General features: G+C 45.4%; 1 protein-coding gene across 4 annotated transcripts in view; it reads left to right on the top strand.

Annotated features, from left to right (window-relative positions):
- Window positions 1-20,496, top strand: part of LOC144690838 (kinesin-like protein KIF19) — a 182,090-nt gene that overhangs the window by 107,738 nt on the left and 53,856 nt on the right. For all 4 annotated transcript variants that reach the window (XM_078558678.1, XM_078558679.1, XM_078558680.1 and 1 more), the window contains 2 exons: window positions 8,615-8,816; window positions 13,234-13,504. In XM_078558678.1, coding sequence (XP_078414804.1) covers window positions 8,615-8,816; window positions 13,234-13,504 — 473 coding nt within the window. The remainder of the gene's footprint in view (window positions 1-8,614; window positions 8,817-13,233; window positions 13,505-20,496) is intronic.

Genomic DNA, 20,496 nt, shown 5'->3' on the forward strand with positions numbered 1-20,496 from the left:
GTATTAAATAACAAACTGAACCGATAAATATGTGTAAAATAACATACATTGTTTGGAATCGACCTTGAAAGAAATAAATTACAATGAAACAAACCATAGATTCTTGTTTTAGAATGTTCTGATTGTTGCACAAATTATCTGTGAGAAAGAATTGAAGATTGGAGGAGCAGAGGCTGGTGATAGCAGGAGAACTTTGTTTAGCTTGCAAATGGGATGGGGGAATGAATAATCCCTCACTTATAGAATCATAGAAGCTTACGGTTTAGTAAGCTTAGAAGTTCAGAATAGAAGCGCTGGCTCTTTGCTGACTTTGCTCTCTCCATAGTCTGGTACCTCTGTTTTCTTCGAATCCTTCGCCAGGAGTCCGTTAAAAGATGCCTTCCTTGTGGCACCACCCACCTTATTGGGTAGCAAGCATGAGGCATGTTTTACCCATGCCTGAATCTGGCTTTAATCACTTTGTGTATGCCCAGCAATCCATGATACTGCCCATCCCCCGATTCCCTATGCTGACCCCAATCCCTGACGCACTCCCCTTCTCAACCCCTGACTCAGGGCCCGCTCCTCGACCCCGACCCCACCACATCTCTGCCCCTCCATACTGATCCCCAACAACACAAGTGCCAGGCAATGACCATATCCAACAAGGGAGAATCTAACCATCTCCCCTTGACTTTCAATGGCATTACCAGTCCAAGCTCCAACTGCTCTTCACCTGTGGATGCTTCGCACTTGGTTGGCAACATTGACATGTGGCCAGAGGCTCAATATCTGAAGACCCCTGAAACTTGCCATGCTGGTGAACTGTGCCCTTTCACACCCCATGTGAGGGAAAAATTTTCATGGTGCAGTTTCTAGCACATTGTATTTAAACCCCTAGGTGTCTCTGTTCATTCATATCATTGCATGTCTTACTGCACAGCTTGTGAAGATCCGCAATACAGGCAGTCTCCAGTACTGTCTTCTCTTTATTCTTCCCATCAGTCACTTTTTCTAAAAACTCAATTACATTTGTCAAAACCAATTTCTTTATAACACCCTCACTAATATTAATTTTTTGTCCATAACTGATATTAATTTACAGTTATCCAATTTAACTTTCTTTTCCTTCATGATCATGGGTGTTACAATGACTTCCCTTGAGCTTATTTTATTCTTTCATGGGATGTGGGCTTTGCTGGCTAGGCCAGCATTTATTGCCCATCCCCAATTGCCCTTGAGAAGGTGGTGGTGAGCTGCCTTCTTGAACCACTGCAGTCCATGTGGTGTAGGTACACCCACAGTGCTGTTAGGGAGGGAGTTCCAGGATTTTGAACCAGCGACAGTGAAGGAACAGCGATATATTCCTAAGTCAGGATGGTGTGTAGCTAAGAGGGGAACTTCCAGGTGGTGGTGTTCCCATGCATCTGCTGTCCTTGGCCTTCTTGGTGGTAGAGATCATGGATTTGGAAGGTGTTGTAAAAAGACCATTGCTGAGTTGCTGCAGTACATCTTGTAGATGGTACACACTGCTGCCACTCTCTGTCGGTGGTGGAGGGAGTGAATGTTTGTGGATGGAGTGCCAACCAATTGGGCTGCTTTGCTCTGGATGGTGTCATGCTTCTTGAGTGTTGTTGGAGTTGCACTCATCTAGGCAAGTGGAGAGTATTGCATCACACTCCTGGCTTGTGCTTTGTATATGGTGGACAGGCTTTAGGGAGTCAGGAGATGAGTTACTCACTGCAGGATTCCTAGCCTCTGACCTGCTCTTGTAGCCACAGTATTTATATGACTAGTCCAGTTCAGTTTCTGGTCAATGGTAACCCCCGGGATGTTGATAGTGGGGGATTCAGTGATGATAATGCTCACTGAATGTCAAGGGGCGATGGTTAGACTCTCTCTTGTTGGAGATGGTCATTGCCTGGCACTTGTGTCGCACAAATTTTACTTCCCGCTTGTCAGCCAAAGCCTGAATGTTGTCCAGGTTTTGCTGCATATGGACACGGACTCCTTCAGTATTTGAGGAGTCACAAATGCAGCTAAACCTGCTACAATGTGCATGTCTAAGGAAGAATAAAAAACTGTAGTCAGAGCCTCTGTTACCTCCTTTCTGACTTCTCAACAAACCCAGTGACATTATCCAAAGTACTGGAATTGGAAGCGGTTCCTTAATATAACATAAAGCAGAGGCCAAATGCTGTTAAGGTTGGATATCTGCAGTAAGAATGAAGGAAATGGTGGAAGCACCCCAGCAAGCTAGGCAACATTTGTAGGGAGAGAAACCAAGTTAATGACCTGGATAATCATGAGGAGCTGTGGACAGGGGAGGGCGGAGTGTTGTTGGGGGGAAGGTTTAACAGTCAGGAAACCCAACAGCAATGGAACAATGGATGGTCTTTACAATATAAAATAAAGATTACAATTCTAAATGGGGTGCAGGAGCATAGGGGCCTGGGCGTAGATATGCACCTTGAAGGTGGCAGGAGAGGTTGAGAGAGCAGTTAGTAAAGCATACAGTATCCTGGGCTTTATTAGTAGTGGCATATACTACAAGAGCAAAAAGCTTATGTTGAATTTGTGTAAGTCACTTATTTGGCCTTAGCTAGAATATTGCGTCCAGTTCTGGGCACTGCACTTTAGGAAAGATGTGAAGGCATTGGAGAGAGTTCAGAAAAGATTTACAAGAGTGGTTACAGGGATGAGGAACTTCAGTTATGAAAATAGATTGGAGAAGTTAGGATTGTTTTCCTTAGAGAAAAGAAAGCTGAGATGAGATTTGATAGAGGTATTCAAAATCATGAGCGGTCTGGACAGAGTAGATAGGGAGAAACTGTTCCCACTCGTGAAAGGACCGAGAACGAGAGGGCACAGACCTAAAGTGATTAGTAAAAGAAGCAAAAGTGATATGAGGAGAAACTTTGTTCAGCAGTGAGCGGTTGGGGTTTGGAATGCACTGCCTGGGAGTGTGGTGGAGGCGGGTGTAACTGAAGCATTCAAAAGGGAATTAGACTGTTATCTGAAAAGGAAGAATGTGCAGTGTTATGGGGAGAAGGTGGGGGAATGGTACTAGGTGAGTTGCTCATTCAGAGAGTCATGCAGACATGATGGGCCAAATGGCTTCCTCCTGCACCAAAGCAATTCTGTGATTCTGTGATGAGATGGTTCAGATAAAATCGGGTAGATTCCAATAAAGTGGGAATGGAAGGGCGACCAACGCAAGAATTCCCAGGATGATAATGGTGTTAGAGTAGAATGAAGCAGCACAAAGGAGGTTTATGACAGATGCCAGCTTGATAATACAAGGAAAAATCAGACTGAATAAAAGAAGTATATAGGACAAGTGAAAAAGGAAATAAAGGGACAGTAAGAGAATAGGCTAGTGGCCAACATAAAAGGGAATCCAAAAGTCTCCTATGAACATGTTGACAGTAAAAGGATTGTCAGAGGAGCAGTGGTGTCGATTAGGGACCAAAGTGGCGATCTGTTGGTGGAGGTAGAAGGCATATCTGTGGTACTAAAAGAATAGTTAGCAATGGTATTTACCAAGGAAGAGGAGAAGACTTTGCCATAGCTATGGCAAACAAGGAGGTTGCTAGGATACTGGAGAAGATAAAAATAGATCAAGAGGAGGTGCTAGAAAGCTGGTAGTGCTTAAATTACATAAGTCATTTGGCTTGATAGGTGCATCCTAGGTTGCTGAGTGAAGTAAGACCAGAAGTTGTGGAGTTGCTGGCCCCATTTTCCAATCCTCCTTAGATACAGAGGTGGTGCCAGAGGACTGGAGTATTACAAATGTTGCACCTGTTATGATCCTTGGTCAGACCCCAGCTTGTGGGTGAGATCCAGTTAGGGACCAATAACGTTTTGTTTAAAGCAGACAAAGTTTGAGATTCAAGACACTTACTAATAGAATAAAGCCACAAGATTCCACGGGTTTTGAACAAACAAAAATAAACTTTACTGTACAAGGTCAGAAAGATAAAACAATTTACAATATCTATCTTATACTCTAACATTCAGGGTAAGTATGAGGTACACGTGAATTAACAGGCAAACTGTGGTCGGACACAGCACACTGCACAATAAATGGCAGTAGCGACCAAAACAGATTCCATGGATTTCTCAACAGCCCACCCAGATGTTAGTCACACTGTGAGCCAACCAATCTCACTGAAACTCCATCTCTCTCACGAGGGTTTCCAATCTTCGCCTTCAAAGATCTCGCCTGGGAATTCTCTCCAAAAGTCGCTCCCACTCGGATGGCTTCAACGATGGCCAACCTCACACGGTTTCTATCTTGCCTTCTGAGATTCCATTGCCCCGGACTCCCGAGTACACTCAAGCACCCAACTTACAAGCACAATTTCAGATCTCCAGCCATGCTAAGCAGAACACCACTGCTCAAAAGATATGGAAATAGACTTCAAAAGGACATAAGAATGGCGGAATGGGCAGACACGTGACAGATCGAATTCAACACAGAAAATTGCGAGGTGACACATTTTGGTAGGAAGAAAGCAGAGAGAAGTACAAGCTAAATTGTACAATCTTAAATGAGAATAGTGAGCCTGGGGCGGGGTTGTACTTGTGAACACATCCATTGAAAGTGGCAGGACCAGTTATCAAAGCAGTTAGTAAAGCATTTTGGATCCTGGGCTTTATAAATAGAGGCATAGAGTATAAAAGCCAGGATGTTATGCTAAACCTATGAACTAAACATTAGTTCAACCCCAAATGTGGAAAGAAAACTTTGGAAATACTCAGCAGGTCTGGCAGCTTCTGTGGAGGGAGAGAGTTAGGCCGGGATTTTCTAGCCCCGCTATGGCAGGACCCACCACGGGTTATGTGGCGACCCAGTCAAAAGCCCATTGACTTTTGGCGAGATCGGACAATCCCAGTGGTGGGCAGGGTCGGAAAATCCTGCCCTTAATGTTTCAAGCCAAGGACCTTTCATCAGAAACATCTCATACTCTGAAGAAAGGCCCTCAACGAGAAAGGTTAACTCTGTTTCTCTCTCCACAGGTGCTGCTAGACCAGCTGAGTTTTTCCAGCATTTTCTGTTTATATTTCATATTTCCAGCATTCGCAGTATTCTGCTTTGCAATTAGTTCAACCCTGAAGGCCTGCTGTGTTCAATTCTGTCAACACTTTAGGAAGGATGTGAAGGTTTTGGTGAGGGTACAGAAGAGATTTACTAGAAGGGTTCCAGGGATTCGGGATTACAGTTTTAATGGACAGACTGGAGAAGCTGGGATTGTTCTTATTAGAGCAGAGAAGGCTAAGAGGACATTTGATATGGATGCTTACAATCATGAAGGGTTTAGATAGTGACAATAAAGGGAAAGTGTTTTCTATGATTGAAGAGCCGATATCCTGAGGATACAGATTTAAAGTGATTGACAATAGAACCACAGGCAACATGAGAAACACCTTTTTGCATGACAAGTTATGAAGATTTGGAATGCACTATCTGATAGGGTGCAGATATACATTCAATAGTAGCTTCACAAAGGGAATTGTATAAATATTTGTAGGGGAAAAGGTTGTAGGGGTTTGGGGGAAAAGCGGGGGAATGGGAGTTACTGGATTGCTCCATGGCAGAGCAGACACAATCTTGATGGGCTGAATATCCTCCTTCTGTGCTGTACTGTTCTATCATTCTATGGATTTCCCTCGGGCCTTACCAAATCTTAGCGGCAGGACCTGATTACCATTTTTGAACACTGCTTCCTGGTAGCACAAGTCAGATTGAGAGGCTGGCTAACTTAGTGTCGGGCAGGTAGGCCTGTGTCAAAGGAGTGTAGAGGAGAGAGATTGTGGATCGGGGGTCATGTGTGGGAGGGGGGTGAATTTCACTGATGGGGGCGGGGGAGGGTGCATCTAGAGAAATCATAGGTTGGGTTAGGATTGAAAATTTTAACTTTTTAACTTCCTACCAACCCGAAGCACCCATTTTTGGGGGGTTAAATGACCATACAATAGAACTTAATATAACCCTGATCCTTTCAGCCAAACCTGTTGACTAATGCTACTGGGTAGATACAGTACCAACTGCACATGCACTCTACTTGAGTATACCTAGCTGTTCTGAAGTTATCAATATGATTTTGATCCATCTACTTGTGTGTGAACCTTGCACATACATGTCACTTAGTAATTTTGGCAATCTTCTCAAATATGGGAGCCTCCTTTGAATGAACATCTTGGTGCTACTGCTATCAGGTGATTTACGGTAAAGGGTTGTATGTCAGTTAACAGAGGTAGTACTGCTACTATAATGTAAAGAGGCAATGCGTATGCAACCACAGCCACCTCAACAGTTTGGTTTCCAAGGGGATTCTGAAGGCACCACTGTCTGTACAATTGTGACTTTTGAACAATACTGGAATGTGATTAGAGCTGGGATATTTGGAGATGTTGTCAGGAAGCATTTCTTCACACAAAGGCTAATGGAAACCTAGAACTCTCTCCGTCAAAAAAAATTGTTGAAGCTAGATCAGTTGAAAATTCCAAAACTGAGATTGACAGATTTTTGTCAGGCAAGGGTATTAAAGGATATGGAACCAAGGCAGCTAAATAGGGGGAAGATGTGTATCAGCCCTCATCTAATTGAATGGCTTAATGAGCTCAAGGGGCTGAATGGGGTATTCCTCTGTGATCTTGCATGTGAATGGTTATAGTTTATTCAGTGGAGCTGTTGGTGCTCAACATGTGTCCAGTAAGGTATCGGGGGAATGCAGAACACCAGCAGCAGTCTTAACAGATTGTGGAATTGCTTCATAATTAATATATAAACATAGTGCGATGGATATTCAGAGTAATGCTCCAAGCTTCAAGTCACTCAGGTCTTACCAATAAAGCTGAATCTGACCCTAAGGCCTATTACAGCTTCATTAACCACTCCTGCTGCCTGAATTGTCATCAGATTGGCTATCTATGTAACATATTCCTCACTGCAGTCTTGTAGGTACTCCAGAACATGAAATCATTGCACTATAGTGAGGCAATAGCAGGAGAGCACAGATATATTATGGACATTGAGTATAGCATTGACAAGATCATGTTGCTTGAAAAATTCTTCTGCCTCCCATTGATGTTTGTTTTAATGTGAATATAAATTGTAACTTTGACTGTCTGCTCAATGGGCTGTTGCTAACTCAGAAAAGAGAGTACCTGGAAAAACTCAGCAGGTCTGGCAGCATTGGCGGAGAAGAGCACAGTTGACGTTTCGAGTCCTCATGACCCTTCAACAAAACTAAGTAAAAATAGGAAAGGGGTGAAATATAAGCTGGTTTAAGTGGGGGGGGGGGGGGGGGGGGTGGTTGTTGGGACAAGAAGTCAGTAATAGGTGGAGATAACCAAAAGATGTCACAGACAAAAGGATAAAGAGGTGTTGAAGGTGGTGATATTATCTAAAAGAATGTGCTAATTAAGAGTAGAAAGCAGGACAAACAAGATAGACCTAGTGGGACTGGGGTGGGGGGAAGGAATAACTAAAAAGGCTAAAGGTAGAGATAAACAATGGGTGGAAATACATTTAAAAATAATGGAAATAGGTAGGAAAAGAAAAATCTATATAAATTATTGGAAAATACAAAAAGGAGGGGGAAGAAATGGAAAGGGGGTGGGGATGGAGGAGATAGTTCATGATCTAAAATTGTTGAACTCTCTCCTCCATCCCCACCCCCTTTCCATTTCTTTCCCCTCCTTTTTGTATTTTCCAATAATTTATATAGATTTTTCTTTTCCCACCTATTTCCATTATTTTTAAATGTATTTCCACCCATTGTTTATCTCTACCTTTTAGCCTTTTTAGTATTCCTTCCCCCCACCCCACCCCCACTAGGTCTATCTGTATCTTGTTTGTCCTGCTTTCTACTCTTAATTAGCACATTCCTTTAGATAATATCACCACCTTCAACACCTTTTTGTCCTTTTGTCTGTGACATCTTTTGGTTATCTCCACCTATTACTGGCTTCTTGTCCCAACAACCCCCCCGCCCCAACTTAAACCAGCTTATATTTCACCCCTTTCCTATTTTTACTTAGTTCTGTTGAAGGGTCATGAGGACTCGAAATGTCAACTGTGCTCTTCTCCACCGATGCTGCCAGACCTGCTGAGTTTTTCCAGGTATTTCTGTTTCTGTTTTTGTTTTGGATTTCCAGCATCCGCAGTTCTTTGCTTTTATCTCAGAAAAGAGAGTCGTTTGCTCACCTATTGTGAACTCAGTTGTATAAAATAATGTTTTACATTATATTGCAGCAAAAATAGCAACACTAATAAGATGGCCAAAGGCGCCAAAACACTCATCCCATTATCCACGATACACATTGACACAGGACCCATGGGGCAAGGATTGCTGACAACTATTGATCAAATACAACTCCAAAAGCTATTGAATATTCATTAAGTGCTATAATCTTGAGTTAAATGACGGTAGCTGAATTCTGTTGCAGAGAGGACTGGAATTCATTTTTAAATGTACTCCACTGGCTTAGGTCCAGGCTGCATAGGTTAGTGAACAGTACATTGTCTTTTTAATGTGACCTGATTCTCAGGTACCTTATTTCTACTGTTGTTATTGGAAGCTGATGGATTTTTTTTTTTGCTGAGATTGTTGTGTTTTCTCTTCAGTTGGGAAAGGGAGAAAGCAAAACGTGCTCAGAAGTGGTGGGAAGAGAAATGGAGTGAGAAGACTGATAAAGAGCAAGACAGCGATGAGAGGGAAGTGGGAATGGCAGATGACTTGGATATGACTGAACCACTGGAGGTTGCTGTGGCACGGGAGGAACTCGGCATGCTCCTAACTGAACAAAGAAAAACTGCAGCCCTTAAGGTAACGACGGAAAAGTGCTGAGAACCCTCATGTAAAGATAGTTAAGTTGGAGTATTGGAAAAAGCTAGCTTTAACCTCATGTGTCTTCAAAGATATTCTGTGTTCATTTGTTCCTCCTGTTATTTATATCTTTAAAAGAGGAGGAATATTATTTTTTTCCAGTCATGGAAGAAGCGTGGACTGCAGCAGTTGAAGAAGGTGGCTCCCCACCACCTTCGAAGGCAATTAGGGATGGGCAATAAAAAATGCTGGCCCAGCCAGCGATGCCCACATCCCATGAAAGAATGAAAAAAACGGTGCAGGTATATAGCAAATGGTTCAGTCTATGCCATAGATAAGTCAACAAGTTGAACTTTGATTGACTTGGGGCTTTAGGGTTTGAAACACCACTGTGGTCTGTAAACTTACAGAACCTTGAAATCTATTCACCGTGATTGAAAAATATTCATTTAGTTTAGGTTTTAAATGGATACTGGTATTGCAGAATGAATGGAAACTAGTCTAATCCCGATAGCAGCCATGTCACTGTGTGTAAGTGTTGAACAAGGGCCTTATGCATTTCTCTTTCCTATGTCCAGTACTTTACATTTGTCTCTCCATTAAATCTCACTTGTCATTTACCTGCAGATACACATATTTTGTTTCTTTCATCCTGTCACCTCTGAGCTGCCTCCTTTGATTCCTGCTTTGGAATCATCTGAACATTTGACCAAGTTGCATTGAGAGGAAAGAAAGATTTGCATTGATATAGTGCCTTTTGTGACCTCAGGACGTCCCACAGCATTTTACAGCCGATGAACTGCAGTCACTGTTGTAACGTACAAATTTCTGAATCTGAGGTTTTTTCATGTGAATTAGAAGCTGCAGTGGTCCCTCCACTAACCCCTGGAGCACATTGCTTGGTCCTCTTCCTGGTCCAAAATGACTCCTGGAACAAGCAGCCTCTGGTTTCTATTCCTCCTCCCATTTCTGATCCATTCCCGAGTTTCACCCAGACACACCCCTCACAGCTAACAAGTAACTGTTCAGCTGGACCTTTATTAAATACCTTGTGGAAGTTTAAGTACAATGTAACAGACTAATACAGAAAATAGAAGCATATGGTTATTGAAGAGAAGGCAACATCTTGGGTATGTACGATTGGCTAAAGGACATTTTCTAATTGGAGAGAAATGTGCAGTGCGTTCCCCCAGCAATCACTATTAGGACCATTGCTTTTCTTGTTTTACGCAAATAACCTTGACTTGGGTATGGAAAGTACAATTTTGAAGTTTACGGTTGATAGGAAAGTTGCAACATATTAAATGGTGAACAGTATTGTAGACTTTAGGAGGATGTGGACAGATTGGTGAAATGGGCAGACACGTTTAATGCGGATAAATGTGAAGTGATGGGAGAAATAGTATGCAGAGGCACTATCATCAAAATGGTGCTAAGTTGAGGGGCGTGCAAGAGCACAAGGATCTGGCGTGCATATTCACAAATATTTGAAGGCAGCAGGCCAAGTTGATAAGGCAGTTGAGACAATCTATAAGGTACTTGGTTGTGTAAATAGGAGTATTGGATACAAAATAACGAGATCATGCTTGGTTAGGCCTCAGCTGGAGTACTGTGTACGGTTCTGGGCACCATGTTTTCGAAAGGGTGCCAAGGCCTTAGAGGGGGTACAGAGGGGGTTTGCCAGGATGATATCAATGATGAGGCACTTCAGTTCGGTGGAGAGATTTGAGAAGCTGGGATTGTTCTCAAACTTGAGTCCTGAAAAAGAGCCATATTGGACTCGAAACATTAACTCTCTTTCTCGCTGCAAAGATGCTGCCAGGCCTGCTGAGTATTTCCGGTATTTTCTGTTTTTATATTATTCTCTTTAGCGCAGGCAAGGTTAAAGGAAGATCTAATAAAGAAATTCATAATTATGAGGGATTTTGAGAGAACAAGTAGGAAGAAACTGTTTCCACTGGCAAACTAGCCAGTAACTAAAGGGTGAAGATTTAATATATTGGTAAAAGAATTAGGGGAGAAATAATGAGAAATGTTTTCACACAGAGGGTTGTTAAGGTCTGGAATGCACAACCTAAAAAGGTGTTGAAAGCAATTTCTGTAGGAATGTTCATAAGTCAGTTAGACATGTACTTGAAGAGGGCTTTTACTGGGCTGTGTGGAAAATAATGGGGTATAGGACTAATTGGATTGCTCGTTCAGAGAGTCAGCAAAGGCACGGTGGACTGAATGGTCTCCTTTGGTGCTACTATATTTTATGAGGGCAGTTTTAACATGGAGGAGTGCATGGGCTGGTGAGCGGGTGGGAATGGGGGTGAGCAGGTAAAATTGACAGCACATGGGGATGCCTGTTCCAGCCCAGTGATTTATGAGTTTCACTCTAGTCCGTTCAGACACAGCCCCCTCAGGAGATGGGGTTGGCAATTAACATATGTAAATTGCTTGATTAGAGCAATACCGAGGCTGATTCTTTTTCAGTTTAATGTGATCCACAGGCTTCCCAGACTTCCTGAAAACCACAAGACAAGAGCACAGTGACTGGTGCTCACTGAATCTCTGCAGAGAAAGGTGGCACCACATACTCAGTACTCACAGCTGCTTTACCAGCTTGTGGGAAATGGTGTTCACAGTAGAAAGGTTATAGGAACATAGGATCCTACTTAGGAGCAGGAGTCGGCCATTCAGCCCTTTGAACCTGCTCCGTCATTCAATAAGATCATGGCTGATCTGGTTGTGGTCTCAACTCCACATTCCTCTCTGCCCCCCCATAAGCCTTGACTCCCTTGTCTATCAAAAATCTGTCTAACTCTGCCTTGAATAAATTCAATGACCCAGCCTCCACTGCTTTCTGGGGAAGAGAAGTCCGCAGACTATACACCCTCTGAGAGAAAAAAATTCTCCTCATCTCCATCTTAAAAGGGAGACAGACCTCTTATTTAAACTATGTCCCCTAGTTCTAGTCTCTCCCACGCGGAAACATCCTCCCAGTATCCACCCTGTCAAATCCCCTCAGGATCTTATATGTTTCAATAAGATCACCTCTCATACTTCTAAACTTCAATGGGTACAGGTTCAACCTTTCTTCAGAGGATAAGCCCCTCATCCCAGGAATGAGTCAAGTGAACCTTCTCTGAACTGTTTCTAACGCAATTGTATCTTTTTTCAAATAAGGAGATAAAAGATATAATTGTGTTAGAAGCAGTTCAGAGAAGGTTCACTCGACTCATTCCTGGGATGAGGGGTTACTCCCTGTTACAGTTTTTCTATATCAGATCATGATGGTTTCGGCTGATGCTACCTCAAGTTGGCCCCCAGATAAAGACCAAGGTTACCAGCAGAAACAGGTCACGGGACCCAGAAGTCCTACTTGCAGGCTACAATGCAAAATTTTCTCCTGGAGTGAAGCAGCAACATCATGTAGAGGTTGTATCTGGAACTGACACGAGGACAGTCATTAAAGAGTGAAGCAGCAGAGGACAGCAACTGTTAATTCAGGCTCTCCCAGGAGACAAAGTGCATGCATGTTTGTGTGAGGTGCTGGCTACAGCCCTGAGGCAGACAGAATGAAAATCTGGCAGTATGAGTGAAGAAAGCAGCTACTGTTGTACAGACATAAGCACCAGAAAATTGTCCTGAATGACTACTGCAGATTCTACCAGCAGCACCTGACATAAGGGAAATCCCAATAGGCAGACCCTCCTAAAAGAGTCTTGCATTCAGAACTGCAAAGAGTTTGAAGGTTATATCTCCTCTTTTGCTAACTATAGTACAAAATCAAACCTGAGTATAGAATACTGTTATTATCATTTCTACTTTAGCTAAAATCAACCTGGGTTTTCTCAATCTGATATGGAAACAAGCTGTAAAATGTAGCTTCTGTTATCAGCACCTTATGCACAGAACATGTTTTCTGACCTGCTGAGTGTTTCTGTTTTTAAATCCATTTTGCGTGTTTTGAGGGCTAGATATTGGACAGGACAATCGAATGCTCCTGCTCATCTTCATATAGGGCATGGGATGTTTCAGGTCAAACTGGTTTAACTTCTCACGTGGAAGATGGCACCACTGTCAGTGCGGAATAGAGTGGGGCTTGAACCAGAACCTCCTGACACCTTGGCTCAGTGGTTTCTACAATGTGAGGGGTGATTCACTCTGTCAGGTTACCAACCAAACAGTGAAGGTGAAAATTCACCCCTACCGTCTTCTGAGATTTCAGTACAGAGATATTGCCCTGCTTAGCCATTCAAAGGATTCCATGTCAAAATAGTGGTGGAGCTCCCAGGAATGTGCGTGCCTGTGTTTTTAATGATCAAGTCATTGGAGGTTATACATTTATACGCTTTCTCATTATTTTAGGACGTTATCCATGTTTCAGAGCCAAGTCAATAAAAGTTTAGTTTTCCTTCCTGTTTCTTAGTGCGAGTTGGAACAGAAGTTGGGAGACACCAAGGCCAAAGTCTCAAAGATCGAAGACCTGCTACCAAAGTGGCTCAATAACAAGGATCAGCAAGAGATCATGAGCTTGCTCTGTAAAGTTCATGAGCTGGAAGTGGAGAATACGGAGATCCAGTCCACTCTGCTGAGGAGAGAGAACACCCTGCAACAGAAAGACTTTGTCATCCAGCATTACGAGCAACACCGAGCCCTCTGTGATGAGATTATACAGCAACAGCGGCAGCTGATAGAAGGTACAGTAAACACAGCTGATCAGCCGGGCAGCTAGAATGTTATAATGCATTTCGATCCTTATATCCAGCTCGGTGAAGCTGGGGTGGATTGACACAGGGTTCAAATCCTGACCTGCTCATTTACTAATCTGAGCCACATCACCCTTATATATCTGGTTTGATACCGCTGCCCTTATGCAGTGTAACTTGATGCTAGGACCCTGCTACAGCATTTTGCCCACCAAGGTGGTCCCTGCCACCCACATTGGGCGTTAGTGGTGGCATGGGAATCCTACCTTTTTCTCCTTTAAATATTGAGGCAGATGGACCAAAGGACAGAATCAAATTGGGGGAGGGGGTGGAGGCAGGAATGATATATTACTCAAATACATGGCTAAAAAGAAAATGTTAAAACAATTCTATTCCCCTGTATCGTCAGTTTGATAAATTCCACTGTCATTCTTTAGCATGTGAAAGGAGTCTTTGTTGTCAGACACCTCAGCCTGAAAAGAAAAGCAGAAAAGTGTACAGTATCCTTGAACTTATATAGAATACAGAGTAGGGAACTGCAGAATGTGTTCCCGGGCAGTAACTTCTCACAGGGTTGAGGTGACATTGACAATTCAGAAAGCAAAGCCAGAAGTGGGACAATGTTTCATTCAGTAACACTTCCACTGCATGCCATTAAAATTAAGTGTTCCATTCACTGGAGTTACTCTTGAGCTCAGCTTGTGCTGTGCTTGCACTCGGTCACAAGAAGGTACGTGGAGTGGGCTGGGTGACTTACCCTACGATTGCTTTACAATCTCTGAAATGTGGGAAATAGGAGTAGGCCATTCGGCTCTAACCTGTTCTACCATTCAGTTAGACAATGGCTAATCTGTATCTCAACTCCATTCTCCATTTACCTCACTTGGCTCACCACCAGCCTCAATAGGTTTTTTTGCTGGGGGGTGGGTGGGGATGGGGGTCAGAGTTCCAGATTTCCTCTACCCTGTGTGTAAAGAAGTGCTTCATGAAACCACCGTTGAAAGGTCTACCTCTAATGTTCTGGATTCCCTTTTCCTACCCTTACCAACTCCTTTAATCATCTTAAAAACCTCAATGAGTGTAATCTTCTTTACACATTGGGAGTACAAGCCTAGGGAGGAATTGTCCCAGATTTGCACAAAGTGCGGTAGTGGACAGGAAAAAGGGTGTTTTACCTTCTGGCCGCAATGGCGGGTTTTTGCATTGTATCATTCCATTTCTGGTGTGTCCCGTCTTATTAATAATGCATTCCCAGGAAACACGCGGGATCTCTGGCGGGGCAGACTCTGATTTGCCCGCCTCGCCGTCTCCTCAGGCTGTCAGTGCTCCGAGCACCCCTGCACAGAACAAGTACCCCCTAAAGGATCGGAAGCTGCTGCAAAGTCATGGCTGCCAAAGGGAGGAAACATGCTGCCCCCAAATTTAGCGACGCCTCCCCCGGGTGCCTGCTGGAAGCAGAGGAAGCCCACCGTGAAGTCCTCGACTCATGCTCTGGGTGAAGACCAGCAAGCAAGGTCACCAATCCAGCATGGGAGGTGGTGGCAGTGGTGATCAGCGCCTATGCCTTGCAAAAGAGGACAGCCACCCAGTGCCGAAGAGGATGAATGTTCTCCTCCATTCCACCAGGGTAAGTCACTCTTCTCATCACTCTTATCTCACATGCTCACAAACCCATCACACATCCACAGGGATTCACTCACTGCCAGTTCAAGGGACATCACCATTCACTCTCTCACACACACCATCATCTGCCCTGCGGATCATGTCTTCATCCTGTCTATGGCACCACCCACCACCCATACATGCCAGGCATCATTATCATCTGGCCTGGCAGGCGTCCTGCTTACACTCTCTCCATCCGTCTTTATGCAGGACAAGTTGGCACACAACAAAGGTTAGAGGTCACAGACTGGTGGAGGAATGCCTGAAATCAAAGTCCTCACAGATTTTGAAAATAGAGCTTCCAGCTGGCCGGCAATGATCTGAACCGTTCCTGTGCTGACGGTGCGGTCAGTGGTGCTCAGCCAAGTGAGGATCCAGCAGTGCAATATCCATCAGACAACCATGTTGTGAGTCAGTCCCCCTGTTCCACAGTCCTCTACCATGGACTAATTACCTCTCCTTACTTTCGCAGGCACGTCTGTGAAGAAGCCGAGGGGGTCCATGAGTCAGGTCCTCGACTCAAGTTCTGGAGACACCTCAGAAGAAGAATCTGATGACACTCTCACTGAAGTCCTATCACAGCGCTCACCAACACCCTTCACCAGCGCAGAGACACACACCTCGGTGGAACCTAGTTCTAGAGTAGCCTTGGGATCACAATCTGGTGAGCACATCGCACTGTCTGATCCACAGCAGGTGGCAGCAGGGACTTCCCAGATCCCTGGCACTCGGAGGACTGCTGGAGGCCAGAAATCTGCTGAGTCCGAGTCAGATGACGAGCCTCTGGACTCAGTCATACCTCAGTTGCTGGAGCTGCAAAGGAAGGGATATCCGCTGCACTCCTCAGATTTAAAGGCATGATGGAGGAGTCTGTCCGCCTTCACTCTGAGGTGATAGCGCCGGCATGCCAACGCACCGAGGTCAACACTGGTAGAGTGGTGGCCGCCTTGGAAACCTTGGTCCAGGACATTGGTCCTGCACTGCTGCATGGTCTGAACTCCATTGCTGACGCCATAGTTGGCCTCCAACAGTGTCAACATGAGAGGGATGCGGGGCAGCTTAATCTCATTATCTCATTCCAGCTTCCCCTTCTCCTTCAGGAGACTGCCAGGGGCCCTCAAACATCCCTAGAGAGGAGGATCAAAAGGTGCACACCCCAGGGCCATCCACCCAGGTGGCTCTGGGAGTGACCGGACCATCCAAACCCCCACTTCCTGTGACTCCAGCAGATCCAGCTCCACAGCCCGAGGAGGGTACCACTGCCACACAGCAGGGCCCTGAAAGTAGGCCGGGGCCCTCCAGGCCTCAGCCCTCCAGAGGATGCCCGCCAAGGTCAAAACTGACAGGGCATCGCAGTCAGCAAGCTGCCTCCGCCTCCACTGTGGATGTCTGGGAGAATCAAGACATAGCAGCAGGGTTAGGAAGGTTAAGAAGATGTAACTCTTTCAAGTTATCAACAGTCACAGATTGTAACTCTTTCGGGTACATTCACAGTTCTTGCTTTCCGGGAGTGGGACATGAACCCACAACCTTCTGATTCAAAGGCGAGGGTGCTATGAACTGAGCCACAGCTGACACCTCCCGTTAAGAAGATGTAGTTGCTCAGCCTGGGCACGGGTGTTAATCACTTGTACATAATGTTCACTATTGTAAATAAACTCCCAAGAATGTCTCCCTACGTATGGCTCCTTGTTATGATGAGCAGTGTTCATGTCACTCAGATGTGAAACCTTGGTTCCTGCACAAGATAAAGGCAGGTGTCTCAGTCCAGGGCCTCTTCCTTGTACTGTGTGTAACCATCAGAGCAAAATGATGGTCCGGCCTCATACCCACTGGACACATTACTGATGCCTGCACCTCGATGGTGCTGGTCATTGCTGCCAGAATGTCATGGGCAGGTGTCACAGAGTTCCGTCATTCTCTCTGTGTGCTCTCAGCACCTTTAATGTGGGGCTGGCCCCCATCTCTTCAGCATCTGTGACCAATGACACTGTGCTCCTGAAGGGCTCAGGTGCTGAAGGCTGACAAAGGATCAGGTGCATTTAAAGTTTCATGGCTGCGTCTCTATTATATGACCCTGATCACAGAGCGCAAGCGAGCTGCCCTCAGCCAGACAGGAGTCAGACATTCACAGAGACTATGTGAAGATCTATGGGGTGTCTTCACTGTATGTCATCATCATCCTTCTGGAATCTAGCGACTATTAGGGCCTCCGCTGTGTCTCCATGACAAGAGCCTGAGCACTGAGGGTACGTGTGCTGCCATCAGCCACACAGGAGTCAAACATTCACAGATGCAAGGTGAGGATGTTAGGACTGCCCTCACTGCATCTCGTCATCATCCTCCTCGAATCTTGCGGCTATGAGGGCCCCCGAGCGTGCCTGCCTTGTCTGGCTAGTGTGATGGCCTCATCGCTAGCATACTTGACTTCGAGGACCTCATCACCATCATCTCCTTCGATATTCTCCTCTTCCATCTCCTCCCCAGCCAGGTCCTCCCCCGGTTGCAGCGCCTGGTTGTGGAACGATGATGATGTGCGACCCTCAGTGAGCTGAATTGTAGTGCTCCACCAGACCTATTGAGGCACTGGAACCTCATTTTCAATATGGCTATCATTTGCCCCATTAAAGTCTGGGTCACAGCATGAGGCTCATTATACCATCGCTCTGCTGCAGTCTGAGGCCACCACACGGGCGTCTTCAGCCACATCCTCTGCGGGTAGCCTCGTCCCTGATGAGCCAACCCTGCAGCCTCTCTGGGGCCTGGAGGATGTCAGGGAGCTGAGTCCTTTTAAGGATGTAGGATGCTCCCTGGGAATCATACACAGACCTGTAGGATGCGTTTGTGGTGGTTGCAGACCAGCTGAACATTCAGCGACTGGAAGCCTTTGCGCTTGACGTAGTTGACTGCTTGTTACCAAGGAGATCTGAGCACTATGTGAGTGCAGTTGATGGCAACCTGCACCTGTGGAAAACCCAAGATCTGTGCAAATCCCAGAGCTCCTGCTTCCTCACTTTCCTGATACCGGGCGAAATGCACAAAGTTCTGTGCCTTTGTGAAGATGGTGTCTGTGACCTCCTGGATACATTTGTGGGTGGAGGCTTGCGAGATCCTGTACAGGTCACCTGGAAGGAGCCACTGGCATAAAAATTGAGCACCACAGTCACTTTCACGGCCACTGGCAGTGGATTCGCTCCATGTCCCTGTGGTGCCAAATACTGCAGATGTGACTGACCAGTTCCCTAGACATGCGCAGTCTTCGGTGACACTGGTTCTCGGTCATTTGCAGGAATGACAGGCACAGTCTATAGACCCTGGGTCTTGCTAGGCACCTATTAGCGAAGGTTTGCTGTGGATTTTCAGCTGTGTGCGCAGCAGGCCCTGACGCTCCTTTATCTTGAGGAAGCTTCTCCTCCCTTTGCTGAGCCAGACGCTTCTGCCGCTCTCTTCTTCTTCTTCTCTGGTCCTTGTAAGCCATGAGGCATACTACTAAATCACCAGGCTCCATGATCCTGATGTTCTGTTCCTGCAGGATCAACAAGAGAGACGCGCGGGTTAGCATAGTTGTACTAAGAGCCCCTCTTGGTTAAGGCTGAAGTCCCCTTCACACATGTAGGAGGATGCTGGCCATCACTTGGGTGGCCAGAGATTAGTGCGCTGCGTGGCTGCCTGAAATCCCACCTACCTCCGCCCCACTCCACCTGACCGATTGGCGGCAGCTTTGCCGACTGGACTGCATGCTGTGCTCTCATTCTCCTAACCCACACTGCAAGGCTGCACTGTTAGCTTGAACCATGATGGATACTGGGTCGAATCTTAATAAAGACATTGCAAGGGGCAGTAGCATGTGTTTGTGGTGGTTGCATACCAGCTGAACATTCAGCGAGTGGAAGCCCTTGTGGTTGATGTAGTTGACTGCTTGTTGCTTGGTGGCACTTTCATGCTTTTGCGTTGCTTGAGTGGGCAGAAAAGCTTCAGAGGCCCGACTCCAAGCCTGTCAGTGGAGCTGCAGCTGAATGGTCTCAGCTGTGGAAGAATTTTCACTTTTGACAAGCTTTTCCAAGTGCGTGGCCACTTCCCTCAACCCCCTTCACCCCACCCCCTCCGGCATGTGCTTGACTATTTCCTTCAGTGTGCACTGCCTTGCGCCTCACAATCCCCGGCCTGACCTGCACTGGAGCCCTTGCCGTGGCACCACACTGAAAGCCAGCTGGGATAAAGCGACTTCCCTGTACGCCCAGCGAATGCGCAGCGCCTCTTCCTTGATGTCCAACAGGCAAAGCTTGCGAGCGCTGTGCAAGATTGTGTGCGCTCATCTCTGAGGTCACCTCGAAGTACAGGTCGCCAGGTACACACCTTTTAAAGGCAGTCGTGAAGCACGCCGTCCTGAAGTCAGGCCGACGTGGCCGGTAAATTTGACGTGGGGAGTGATTCTGGTGAGCAGGGCTTATAACTCAATGCCAATGTATTAAAATTACATTCCCACCTAGCGGCTGTGGGAAACACGGCCCACCATTATGGAGTGGACGATCACAAATTGGTTTCATGATGGCATAAAACTGATTTTTGGCTTTCTCGCCATATTGTCCCCGTGATACCTGATGCTAACAGGGTCGGAAAATTCCGGCCTTAGTCTCTGTAACCTGTGCTCCAAAGTTAACCCTTTGAACCCTGGATCATTCTGCTGAAGCTGTGCTCTCCCCAAGGCCCATGTATCGTCCCTGAGGTTCAGTGCCAAGAGCTGATTGCAGTATTGGAGATGGGGTCTAACCAGAGCTTTACATAAATGATATAACTTCCATCACTTTGTGTTCCAACCCCCTTAAGACAAAGGACAACATTCCATTAGCATTAAAAATTATGTTTTTCTTCCTGCCCACTTGCTTTTCATGATTTATTTACTTGGACTGGTAAATAACTCTGCTCTTCCTCAGTTCCAGCATCTCACCATTTAGAAAATACACTGTTCTATCCTCCTTATCCAAAGTGGATGACCTCTTAGACAAAGTTTGGGAACTCGCTTTGGGTTGCTAAGTCTGGTTTGACATATTGCAGGAGATTTCATCAGGTGACAGTTGATCACATGGCGTTTGATCACGTGATGCAGCTCATGTGATGCCTAATCACAAGAAATTGATCAGTGATACTACCCACTGTTTGCAAATTACATTTACCTTAGTTGAGTGTCTCAACATCACTGAGCCTAAATAAAATAATTGACTTTTTGTTTTATTGTGAGATGAATAACATAATTTATAAATCTACAAAAGAACAGGAGGATTTAGGGATAAGTAATGTTCAAATAAAAACTACTTTCCTGA

This window comes from Cetorhinus maximus, chromosome 15, assembly GCF_964194155.1.
Source record: "Cetorhinus maximus chromosome 15, sCetMax3.hap1.1, whole genome shotgun sequence".
Classification (NCBI taxonomy): domain Eukaryota; kingdom Metazoa; phylum Chordata; class Chondrichthyes; order Lamniformes; family Cetorhinidae; genus Cetorhinus; species Cetorhinus maximus.